General features: G+C 39.5%; 1 protein-coding gene across 18 annotated transcripts in view; it reads left to right on the plus strand.

Moving 5' to 3' along the window:
• PCM1 (pericentriolar material 1) overlaps positions 1-12,376 on the plus strand; it is a 109,442-nt gene that overhangs the window by 76,015 nt on the left and 21,051 nt on the right. For 13 of the 18 annotated variants that reach the window (XR_003120758.1, XM_025393426.1, XM_025393439.1 and 10 more), the window contains one exon: positions 11,089-11,223. Coding sequence is in view for 17 of the 18 variants with exons in the window: in XM_025393426.1 (XP_025249211.1) it covers positions 11,089-11,223 (135 nt within the window). In the remaining variant the exon portion in view is untranslated. Of the gene's footprint in view, positions 1-11,076; positions 11,224-12,376 lie in introns of all 18 variants that reach the window. The other 5 variants (XM_025393423.1, XM_025393425.1, XM_025393431.1 and 2 more) reach the window with 1 other exon arrangement.

Genomic DNA, 12,376 nt, shown 5'->3' on the forward strand with positions numbered 1-12,376 from the left:
CATTCTCCGTCCAGCTTTGTTCCATTGTTGGCGATGAGCTGCGTTCCTTTGGAGGGGGAGATGCACTCTGATTTTTTGAATTTCCAGCTTTTCTGCCCTGCTTTTTCCTCATCTTTGTGGTTTTATCTGCCTTTGGTCTTTGACGATGGTGATGTACTGATGGGTTTTTGGTGTGGGTGTCCTTTCTGTTTGTTAGTTTTCCTTCTAACAGTCAGGACCCTCAGCTGTAGGTCTGTTGGAGTTTGCTTGAGGTCCACTCCAGACCCTGTTTACCTGAGTGTCAGCAGCAGAGGCTGCAGAAGATAGAATATTGCTGAACAGCGAGTGTTGCTGTCTGATTGTTGCTCTGGAATCTTCATCTCAGGGGTGTACCCTGCCGTATGAGGTGTGAGGTGTCGGTCTGCACCTAGTGGGGCATGTCTCCTAGTTAGGCCACTTGGGTCAGGGACCCACTTGAGCAGGCAGTCTGTCTGTTCTCAGATCTCAGCCTCCGTGCTGGGATATCCACTGCTGCCTTAAAAGCTGTCAGACAGGGGCATTTACCTCTGCCAAGGTTTCTGCTGCTTTTTGTTTAGCTATGCCCTGTACCCAGAGGAGGAGTCTATAGAGGCAGGCCGGCCTCCTTGAGCTGCGGTGGGCTTCACCCAATTCGAGCTTCCCGGTGGCTTTGTTTACCTACTTAAGCCTCAGCAATGGTGGGCGCCCCTCCCCCAGCCTCATTGCCGCCTTGCAGTTAGATCTCAGATTGCTGTGCTAGCAATGAGGGAGGCTCCGTGGGCATGGGATCCTCTGGGCCAGGTGTGGGATATAATCTCCTGGTGTGCTGTTTGTTAAGACCCTTGGTAAGGCGCGGTACTCGTGTGGGAGTTACCCGATTTTCCAGGTGTTGTGTGTCTCAATTTCCTTTGGTTAGGAAAAGGAATTCCCTTACCCCTTGCGCTTCCCAGGTGAGGCGATGCCTCGCCCTGCTTCAGCTCTCGCTGGTGGGGCTGCACCCACGGACCGGGGCCAACTGTCCAACATGCCCTAATGAGATGAACCCGGTACCTCAGTTGAAAATGCAGAAATCGCCCGTCTTCTGTGTCGCTCACGCTGGGAGCTGGAGGCTGGAGCTGTTCCTATTCCCAGACATTTTAAGAATACTGATTTTCCAATCCATGAACATGGAATATCTTTCCATTTTTGTGTCTCTTAAAATTTCTTTTCATCAGTGTTTTATAGTTTTCATTGTAGAGATCTTTCACTTATTTGGTTAATTCTTAGATATTTAATTTTATTTGTGTCTGTTGTAAATGAGATTACTGTTGGCATATGGAAATGCTGCTGATTTTTGTGTGTTGACTTTATATGCTGCAACTTTACTGAATTTGTTGATCGGTTCTAATAGTATTCTTGTGGAGTCTTTAGGCTTTTCCAAGTATAAGATTATATATATTATAAACAAACAAGGATAATTTGATTCTTCCTTTCTAATTTGGATTCCCTTTATTTCTTTCTCTTGTCTGATTACTCTAGCTAGGACTTGCAGGACTATGTTGAATAACAGTGGTGAAAGTGGGCATCCCTATTGTGTTCCAGATCATAAAGGAATGGGTTTTAGTTTTTCCCCATTTTGTATAATATTAGCTGTGGGTCTGTTGTATATGGATTCTAGTATGTTGAGGTATGTTTTTTCTATACCCAGTTTTTTGAGGGCTTTTATCAGGAATCAGATGGTTTTTCAGCATCGGTTAAAATGATCATATGGGTTTTGTCCTTCATTCTGTTGACAATATATATTACAATGATTGATTTACCTATGTTGAACCATCCTTGCATCCCTGGGATAAATCCCACTTGGTCATGATGGATCGTCTTTTTAATGTATTGTTGAATTCCGAGGTATTGGTTGTAATGTCTTCCTTTTCATCTCTGATATTATTTGGGTTTTTTATCTTTTATTTCTTAGTCTGGTTAATGGTTTGCCAATTTTATGTATCTTTTAAAATACCAACTTTTTGTTTCGTTGCTCTTTTGTGTTTTCTTTATTTCAATTTCATTTATTTCTGCTTTGATCTTTATTATTTCTTCTATTTTGGGTTTGGTTTGCTCATGCTTTTCTTGTTTTTTAACATGCATTATTGTTTTCATGTCTGTTACATATATTCTTTTGGATTTGAGGTTACCATGAGGATTGCAAATACTGTCTTGTAACCCAGTATTTTAAACTGATGATAACACTGACTGCATAAACAAACAAGCTAACAAAATGAAAACTCATGTAAATGTTAACTTTGTTCTCCTGCTTTTTAACTTTTTGTTGTTTCTCTTTATATCTTATTGTACTATGTCTTGAAAAGTTGTTGTAGTACTATTTTTGATTGGTTTTATATTGATAATATATATTTTATATTGATATATATGTATTTGATTTTATATTGATCATCATTTTGTCTTTCCACTTAAGAGTAGTTTACACACCACAATTACAGTGTTATAATATTCTGTGTACTTTCTATTACCGGTGAGTTTTGTACCTTCACATGATATCTTATTGCTCATTAATGTCTTCTTTTAGATGGAAAGAAAGTATTTAATATTTAGTATTTCTTGTCAGACAAGTCTGGTGTTGATGAAATCCCTCAGCTTTTGTCTGGGAAGGTATTTCTCCTTCATGTTTGAAGGATATTTTTTCTGGATATACTATTCTAGGGTAAAAGTTTTCTTCCTTCAGCACTGGAAATATGTCATGACACTGTCTCCTGACCTGTAAGGATTCTAGTGACAAGTCTACTGTCAGATATATTGGAACTCTATTATATGTTGTTTCTTTTCTCTTGCCGCTTTTAGGGACCTTTATCCTTCATGTTTGCGAGTTTGATTATTAAATGCCATGAGATAGTCTTGTTTGAATTAAACTATCTTGGTTTTCTGTAACCTTCTTGTACTTGAATGTTGTTACTCTTTCTACCTGTCTCTCTCTACCCCCTCTTTAAGGCCAATAACTTAGATTTGTCTTATTGAGGTTATTTTCCAGATCCTGTAGGTGTGCTTTATTGTTTTTTATTTTTTTTCTTTTGTCTCCTCAAATTGTGTTTTCAAAGAGCCTATCTTCAAGCTAATTATTTAGCTTGATCAATTCTATTAAGAGATTGATGCATTCTTTAGTATGTCAGTTGCGTTTTTCAGCTCTAGAATTTCTGCTTGATTCTTTTAAATTATTTCAATCTGTTTGTTAAATTTATCTATGAATACAGAATTCTGAATTCCCAGCCAGGTGCTATGGCTCACACCTGTGATCCCAGCACCCACAAGGTGGGTGATTACTTGAGGTCAGGAATTTGAGAGCAGCCTGGTCAACACAGTGAAACCGCGCGTCTACCACAACATACAAAAAAAAAAATAGCTGGACATGGTGGTATGCATCTATAATGATGGCTACTCGGGAGGCTGAGGCAGGAGAATCGCTTGAACCCGGGAGGTGGAGGTTGCAGCGAGCCAAGCTTGTGCCACTGCACTCTAGCCTGGGTGACAGAGCAAGGCTCTGTCTGAAAAAAAAAAAAAAATCTGAATTCCCTTCCTATCTTGAATTTCTTTGAGTTTCCTCAAAACAGCTATTTTGAATTCTCTGTCTGAAAGGTCACATCTCTCTGTTTCTCCTGGATTGGCCACTAGTGCCTTATTTGGTCCCTTTGTTGAGGTCATGATTTTCTGTATGACCTTGATGCTTGTGGATGTTTGTCGGTGTCTGGGCATTGAGAGTTAGATATTTTTTGTAGGCCTCACAGTTTGGGCTTGTTTGTGCCATTCTTCTTGGGAAAGCTTTCCAGGTATTCAAAGGGACTTGGGTCCCAAGCCCAAAAACACTGTGGTTTTTGCAGACTCGTAGAGGTGTACCACTTTGGTGATTTTGGATAAGATCCAGAATAATTCTCTGAATTACCAGGCGGAAACTTTTGTTCTCTTCCTTTATTTTTTCTCAAATAAGTGGAATCTCTGTTATGAAATGCCTGGAGCTGGAGATGGGGTGATGGAGGCACCTGTATGGTGACTACCCCTGGGACTATGCTGGGTCATACCTAAAGCCAGCACAGCACAGCACTGAGGCTTGCCCAAGACCCTCTGTAACCGCTACCTGGCTACCGCCTAAATTCGCTCAAGGCCCTAGGGCTCCTACCATTAAAAGGTGGGGAAACCAGCCAGGTTTGTGTCTTTCCCTTCAGGGCAGTGAGTTCCCCCAGGTCCCTATCGGGTCCACAGATTACATCCTTGAACTTAGACATCTACCTGGTATTCTGTCCTACTGTGGCTAAACTGGCCTTAAAGCCACAAGACAAAGTCCTTCCCACTCTTACCTCTGCTTTCCATAGGCAGCAGAGCCTCTCCTGGTGGCTGCCACCACCACCACCGGCCCATGAGTTCTGCTAACATTCATTTAAAGCCCAAGGGCTTTTTAGTCAGCTTGTGGTGAATGCTGCCAGGCCTGGGACTCACCCTTCAGGGCAGTGGGCTCTCCTCTGGCCCAGGGCAGGTGCCAAGTTCTTGAATTGTGGATCCCAAGAGCCTGCTTAGTGCTCTACCCCAGTGTGATCACACTGGTACCTCAGGTGCCAGACAAAGTCCCCTTTTTACTCTCCTTTTCTCAAGCAGAAGGAATCTTTCACCATAGCCACCACAGCTCAGTATACGTTGGGCCTCACCTGAAGCCAGAACATCTCTGAGTCTCACCCAAGGCCCGTGGCATACTACATGGGTGTCACTGTCAGTTATTCAAGGTCCAAAGCCTCTTTAGTCAGCAGGTTAAGATTAAGCCAAGATTAAGCCTTCCAGGACTGGGTCCTTCCCTTTAAGGCAGTGGATTTCCTTTTGGGCCAGAGTGTGTCTAAAAATGTCATCTTGGAGCTAGGGCCTGGAATGGGGACCTCACGACTCTGCCTCTGTCCTGCTGTAGCTGGAGCTGACCTGGTATGCAAGATGCAACACAAAGTCCTTTTTATTCCTTGCTCTCGTCTCCTGAAGCAGAAGGAGTCACTTGCACTGCTGCAGTCAGTGCTGCCTGGGGTTGGAGGAAGGGTGGCGTCAGCAATTCAAGACAGTCTTTCCTACCCTCTTTAGTGCCCCTTTCAGCAATACGACGTTAAAAGCAAGTACCATCATTACTCACCTGGTTTTTATTCTTATAATGGTGCTTTTTTTGGTGTGTAGTTGTTAAAATTTGGTGTTCCAGAAGGGGAAGATGATTGGTAGAGGCTTCTGTTCTGCCATCTTGCTCCACCCCTGTCTTTTTTTTTTTTTTAATGGTTCCACAACATTCATTCCAAAATATTTATAAAATGCCTACTTAATGCCAGGTTTGGCAGACCTAGCAGTGAACAAGGCCTTTGCTCTCATGGAGCTTGCATGCTAGAGTAGGAATATAGACTGAAGTAACATAAGTAAATATAAGACATTTAAGTAACTGTATATCAGGTAATGATACGGGCCATGCACATAATTAAAATTTGACAATATGATGGTGTCTGTTTTATATTGGGTGATCAGGGAAAGCTTCTAATGAGGGAACATTTAAGCAGAGACATGACTGAGGAGCCAGTGTAAACCAGGATGATTCCAGACAGAGTGCAATGGCCTTAAGGTAGGAATTAGCTTCACATGTTGAAGGAAGTAGAGGGAAAGCCTATATGGTTGGAGGATATTTGTATGAGACTAAGTTGAAAGGGAGGCGAGGGCTAATTGTGTCAAGTATTACAGGCCATGATTAGAAGTTTGGACTTTGCTCAAAGTTTGAAGGGAAACTCCTAGAAGGTTTTAAGCAGGAGAGAAACTAAGTCTGCTTTGTTTTTAGAAAATTGATTATAAGGGGGTCAGGAGTGCAGTGAGACCAGAAGAGAAATGATAACGGCTTAGATTCGGGTGGTGTAAAGAAATACATAATTGGGATATAGTTAGGAAATCAGTAGGTCCTACTAATGGTTAGAGTGTCGGGAGATAGAGAAAACTGGCTGGGAGGAAATACGATTTACTGAAATGAAGAAGGCTTGGGAGAAGGGGGAGATGAAGAGTTCTTTTTTGGTGGGGGGGGGGGGGGCGGTGGTTTGAAACAGAGGCTCACTCTATTACCCAGGCTGGAATGCAATGGCGCGACCTCGGCTTACTGTAACCTCTGCCTCCTTGGTTTAAGTGATTCTCCTGCCTCAGCCTCCCAAGTAGCTGGGACTACAGGTGCGTGCCACCATGCCCGGCTTATTTTTGTATTTTTAGTAGAGATGGTGTTTCCCTATGTTGACCACGCTGGCCTTGAACTTGTGACCTCAAGTGATGCACCCGCCTGGGCCTCCCAAAGTGCTGGGATTATAGGCTCGAGCCACCGTGCCAGCCGAGAGTTTTATTTTGGACTTTAAAATTGAACTGTCTTTTAGACAACCAGAGAGCAGTCAAGTAGTCATTTGGTTACTCAGCGAATTCCAGGCACAGCTGCAGATAGACATAAGGTAGTTTATAGCATGTAGCTGCTGCCTAAAGCCAGGTCATTTGATGTGAGAATAGACAGAGGCCTTCAACTGGGATGTGGGACCAGGTGATTCAGCATTTGTAAGTTGTACAAAAGCAGAGCCAGAGTTGACCAAGAAGGACTGCAAGGAGTTAGTTATGTTGATGGCTGCTATGAGGTCAAGTAGTCATAGAATACAATTTTCTCTTAATTAATTTTTCAGTCCCTATTGTTAAATATTTGTGTTTATTCTGGTTTCTTTTCCACTATTATAAACACTTCTTCAATGATTGAGGATAATCTGTTTACTTTTGTTTCTTTAGAAACAATTTTTAGACACAAAATTTTTAGTTCAAAGGTCATAAACATTTTTAAAGCTTTTGAGACATGCTAAATTGTCCTTCAGAGAAACTAACCAGTTTATATTTCCATCAACATTGAAAGTGTCAGACTGGTAAGCAGTACTGTTAATTTTATTTAATAACATTGATCAGGGCAGATGGAGACGTGCAACAAATGGAATAGGAAGACAGGACTTCTTTCTGAGATGGCACTCATTACATTCTAATTTAAAATGGAAATTTTAACAATTAGAAGTGAAAAGTAATTGTTATCTTTTCATCCAGATATGGTAAACTACAAAATACATTGTCACTGGGCTAGTTTCGTATAACGTACTTATACTTCTCTTGGTAAGACATGTACCACAGAGAATTGCTTTCAGTGTGCTTATATTTCTTCCCTCAGCAGAAGTAATTGCTTTTTTTGAAATGTTTTGAGAGAAGAGAGATCTTTGAGAAAGCACCTGTACAAACTGCTTTCTCTGAAGATACAGCAGAGTATCTGACTTTACAACAGAGGAAAAAGTCAGCTGATAGTGTCCAGATTATTCCATCTAAAAACAGAAACACTTAGCCTTGTTCTGGGCAATTGCAATAGTTCCTAAACGGCCTTACTGTCCTTTTGCTGCTGCTTCTAACTTTTCAACCCTCCTAGTAGAGTTGTTAGCACTTCTAAGGCCTTGGCACTTGCTAATACCTCTACCTGGAATGCTCTTCCTTCAGATACCTACCTGCATGGCTTGTTCTCTTGAACTCCTCAAGTGTTTGGTCAAATGTTAACTGTTGCTGAGTAAACCTCTCCCTTATCCTTTACCTGCTTTCCTTTACCTTCATAATGCTTGCATGCCACCTTTCACCTATGTAATATTTATCTGCCTCTCCATACTAAAATACAAGATCCATGACGTCTGAGATGTTGATCTGTTTTGGTCACTGTCCGAAAATAATAACTGCACATCGTAGACACTCAGTAAACATTAATGAATTAATAAATGACTGGACTCTTCAACCCTCAACTGTAGTTGAGCTCTTTAGACTCTGTAAGTGTGAAAACAGCTGACCCATAGGATAAAGACCAGGTTCAGTATCACTCACAAAACCTTTTACAGCATGGTCTGGTCTCTTAAACCTTGTGTCGTACTTGACATGATTGAAAAAGGCACATCGCCCACATTGTGTCTTTTACGGAGAATGACCTTCTCCTCTTCCTCTGTCAGTTTCTCCTGTTTTTCAGGAGCCAGTGCAAATGTTGTTGCATGTGTTTACAGGCAGAATTCCTTCCTCTCTTCACTCTTCCTGAGATACTGGGTTCATGCCTTCATTATAGCACTTATGACAAAGGATCATAATTACTTGTATCTCCTCCCTAGAATAGTATCTCATAGTACCTACAGCCAAGAAGTACTTAAGATACTGGATAAAAAGAATTTGAGGGATAAGGCATAAATATATCAGTTTTACCAACTGTTCTGTGAATTTATTTCCTGTTACTTATAAATCTATGTATATATTTACCTTCCATAAAAGAATATACTTATAAATTTTAAGAATGTAGATTTTTAAAATAGATTTTTATCTCAGAGTTTGAAACCATTGCCTCAAGTGAATTGATTTAAATTTTCTCGGTTGTTGCTTGCTTTCATCTTAGGCCGAAATTTTAGCATTAATAGTACAATAAATACTTGTAAACATGTCTTTTAAAAACTAAATTAGGTATAATTGTAGTAATATTTATTTGATATATACAGTTATTTTATAAGGGTTAAAAAAAACTGAATGATTTATCTTTATGCTTAGGGAGTGTAGCCTTCAATTAGGAAATTGATTGTTTTTACTATTTTGTGTCTGATTTGATGGAAAAATTATGTAAGTTACATATTATCTGCTCAGAAACTGTCATATAATAAAATATTTAATACTTGAGCAAAATAGAAATCACCTTGATTTTCTGAAATGTTTAAAAAGTCTTGAATTTAAAAGCATTACTTTTTTTAAAAGTGATTTTTCTTAAATGTCTAAGATGTTAGGAAATTAATGGTATTTTAGCTGGCTAAATTGGCTAGTGACACTCTTTAATAGGTTTTCCACTTGACCTTTTAAGCGCTACTGGCATTTCTAGAGTTACCTAAAACACACGACTTATCTTGTTACCTTGTTTAAAATCTAAATTGTTCCTCACTTTACCTGTATAGCCCTGATTTAAGTGATTTCGTTTCATGAGGAAATGAAATAATAAATAATTTAGCATTTCAAAAAGTTTCTGAGGCAAGTAAACAGAGTAGAACTAATAATCTGATTTTAACTATTTATGATGTCTCATTTCACTTTAAATCTTGAGTTTTTTTGTAGGACTGTAGAACTTTTTTGGTTAATTATGCCCAGGCAGCATTATACCCAGTCACCTGAGTTAGACTTCTTGACTCTCTTCATGCCATTACTAGTGAGTCAAAAATGTGTTCTTCTCCTTTGGGTCATCAGTTTCACTTCACTTTCTTCTTTCCAGTAGCATAATCTAAATTAATGTTCTTACCTTTTGCTTAGACTACCTGTCGTAATAGGCATGAAGTAGGCATGAAGTGCATTTTTACTAAGCCATATCCTACCCAAACTCCTTAGTCTTCAAGCGGCTTCACCGCTGGATCTGGTGTGCTTTCCCGTCCTAGCTACTCTCCATCTAGTACATTCACTTCACATTATTCAGCATTTCCCGTATCTACTTTTACTTTTTCACATATTAGCTGTTTGTACAAGTTGTCTTATCTATCCAAGATGTAAAATACTTTAACTCTTTTCTGCCTGACTGAAATATTTCTTCAAAAATATTTGTTGTTGTCTCCAATATGCTCCTATAGCTCCTTAGAGCACCTGGTGGGTGCTTTTAAAAAATATTTATGGCCGGGCGCGGTGGCTCAAGCCTGTAATCCCAGCACTTTGGGAGGCCGAGACGGGCGGATCACGAGGTCAGGAGATCGAGACCATCCTGGCTAACCCGGTGAAACCCCGTCTCTACTAAAAAATACGAAAAAACTAGCCGGGCGAGGTGGCGGGCGCCTGTAGTCCCAGCTACTCCGGAGGCTGAGGCAGGAGAATGGCGTGAACCCGGGAGGCGGAGCTTGCAGTGAGCCGAGATCGCGCCACTGCACTCCAGCCTGGGCGACAGAGCAAGACTCCGTCTCAAAAAAAAAAAAAAAAATTTTTTTATTTGTTCAGTAAGTAATGTCTTCTGTGAGCCACTGTATTTTGTGATGAGAATCCCTGCAGTTAAAAAAGTGTTATCTACCAGACAGCACAGAGCTTATAGTGATTATTTATGTACATATCTGACTCCTGCATTAGTATTTGACTCTCTGAAGACAGGCACAGCTTTTTTGTTTTTTTTTTTAGTCACCTGTCTTGACACATACATTATTTTAAATGAGCTTAAGTCTGAGAAGGGACCTTGAAGATCATCTAGTTTGGCTCCCTTATTTTGTAAATTTTATGGGGTGGGGAGAAAACTGAACTGAAAAAGATTATAGGATTTGCTTAAATGGATTTACAAGAAGAAGAAGGATTAGAACCTTGAGATTACTTGATATGGATGATTTATGGGGTTGACCTCAGAAACTTAACCGTGATTCATATTATTTTGTAGCTCACACCTGCTTCTTAAGAAAGTTTAAGAAGAGACACTTGACTGAAGTGATTTGTTAAGAAAGTAGCAAGGGGGTGATGTTAACCCTCAAGACATTTCAGAATGTCGAAAGATATTTTTAGTTGTTGAGGTGGTGTAGGGAGGAGGTGTTACTGGCATCTAGTGGGTAGAGGCCAGGATGATGCTAAATATCCTGCAATGCACAGGATGTCAATAATGCGAAGGTTGAGAAACCCTGAGTTAGAAAATAATAGGGAATTGGGTAGAAGGTGAGTATGCTTGTAAGAGTATTTGAAATTAACTGAAAACAGAAAGATTGGCAAAATGGAAGCTGTAGCATGAATAGTTCTCCTTAAGGTATAGAAAGGTACAGAAAGGAAGTGGTGAAAAGTACTGGATCAGCCAGTTCTTTTTACTGGCTTATCATCTGCTTTCACGGGTCAAAATTGCCAAACCTCTCAATGTGTATGAATAAAGTAGGAGTTTGGCTTTTCTTATGAATGAATATTTCTAAACGGGTATCTGAAAATTGAGGAGCATCTGTGCAAGAAAATTAAAAATTAACATTTTATATTATATGGATTGATTTTCTTTTTTTAAACAATAGGTAAGTTTATATTCTAACCAACTAGGATTTTTCTCAGGAGCACATGGATGAAGTATGCTCCTCACAGCTTTTAACTTCAGTAAGGCGCATGGTTTTGACCCTTACCCAGCAAAATGATGAGAGCAAAGAGTTTGTAAAGTTCTTTCATAAACAACTTGGAAGTATATTACAGGTAAGAGTTTATACTTGTATGATTTACCAATATTTACCATGTGGTAAGGTTTTTGTGGGGGGCGGGGGCGCAGTGAGGCCTTTTCTTGCATTGTACAATTTATTCAGGTGGACATCCAATCTAGCATCCATTTGGGATGATGTTTTAATACTTTTTAGGTTGTCACTTGGTTAAAATAATATTGTATTATTAGGCCCTGTTAGTATCTTCATTTAATTTGGTCATGTCTAAGGCATATCTCTTACAAGCTTTTATTGGTTTGGTTTATCTTCTCAATGAAAACGTTTTTAGTTTGAAATGTTTAGAAAGTATTCTGTGACTGTTTCTAAAATAATTGGCTAAAGTAATTTGACTAATCTGGGAAATTTCAGAAGCCAGAGACCAGCTGGTTGTAGAGACTTTTTAGGCTGTATCAGTACGCTTAAATTATAGTAAGTCAGTAACTGGGGGAGAATTTGCCTACTGGGAGACATTTAGCAGTGTCTGCAGACATTTTGTTTATCACAGCAAGTAGTGTGAAGAAGGTAGGGAGGGCTGAGAGGAGGACAGGTACTGGCAACTAATGGGTAGAGACCAGGAAGAATCTTGATAAACATTTGACAGTACATGGGACAGTCCCCCACAACGAAGTATTATCTGGTCCTAAATGTCAGTAGGGCCAAGGTTGAGAAATCCCATGTTAGTGTTAATAAAATTACCTTGTTTATTCCTTATGACAAACATCTTTATGTTTACCCGAGTATTTTCCCATTGAGACAGTTCAGTGATATGTATTTTTACTCTACATTAGGTGACACATTTTTCTTTTCGTCTTTATTACAAAATTTTCTAATGACACTTTGCCTTGTTTCTTATTTCTTTGTTTAAACTGGTTTTAGATAATCGGTATTAACTTTTTCCTTGGGCTTGATGCAAATTTATATCGCTGTAATTTTCCATTTTGTTAGTATTAAGACTAAAGTATAAATTGTCCTGGCCCCATTAGTACTAATTAGTAATTAGTACTAATAGATAATTTATAAGGACTATAAGACATCAGTGGCGTTGTGCATTGTAGGAACCTCCATTTTAGAATAACACTAAAAGATAAATAATCATTTAAATATTTTTTATTAAGATCCATGTAGCCCTTCCTCAGTTTTGCCTTCTATGA

This window comes from Theropithecus gelada, chromosome 8 (assembly GCF_003255815.1).
Source record: "Theropithecus gelada isolate Dixy chromosome 8, Tgel_1.0, whole genome shotgun sequence".
In the NCBI taxonomy this organism is placed as follows: domain Eukaryota; kingdom Metazoa; phylum Chordata; class Mammalia; order Primates; family Cercopithecidae; genus Theropithecus; species Theropithecus gelada.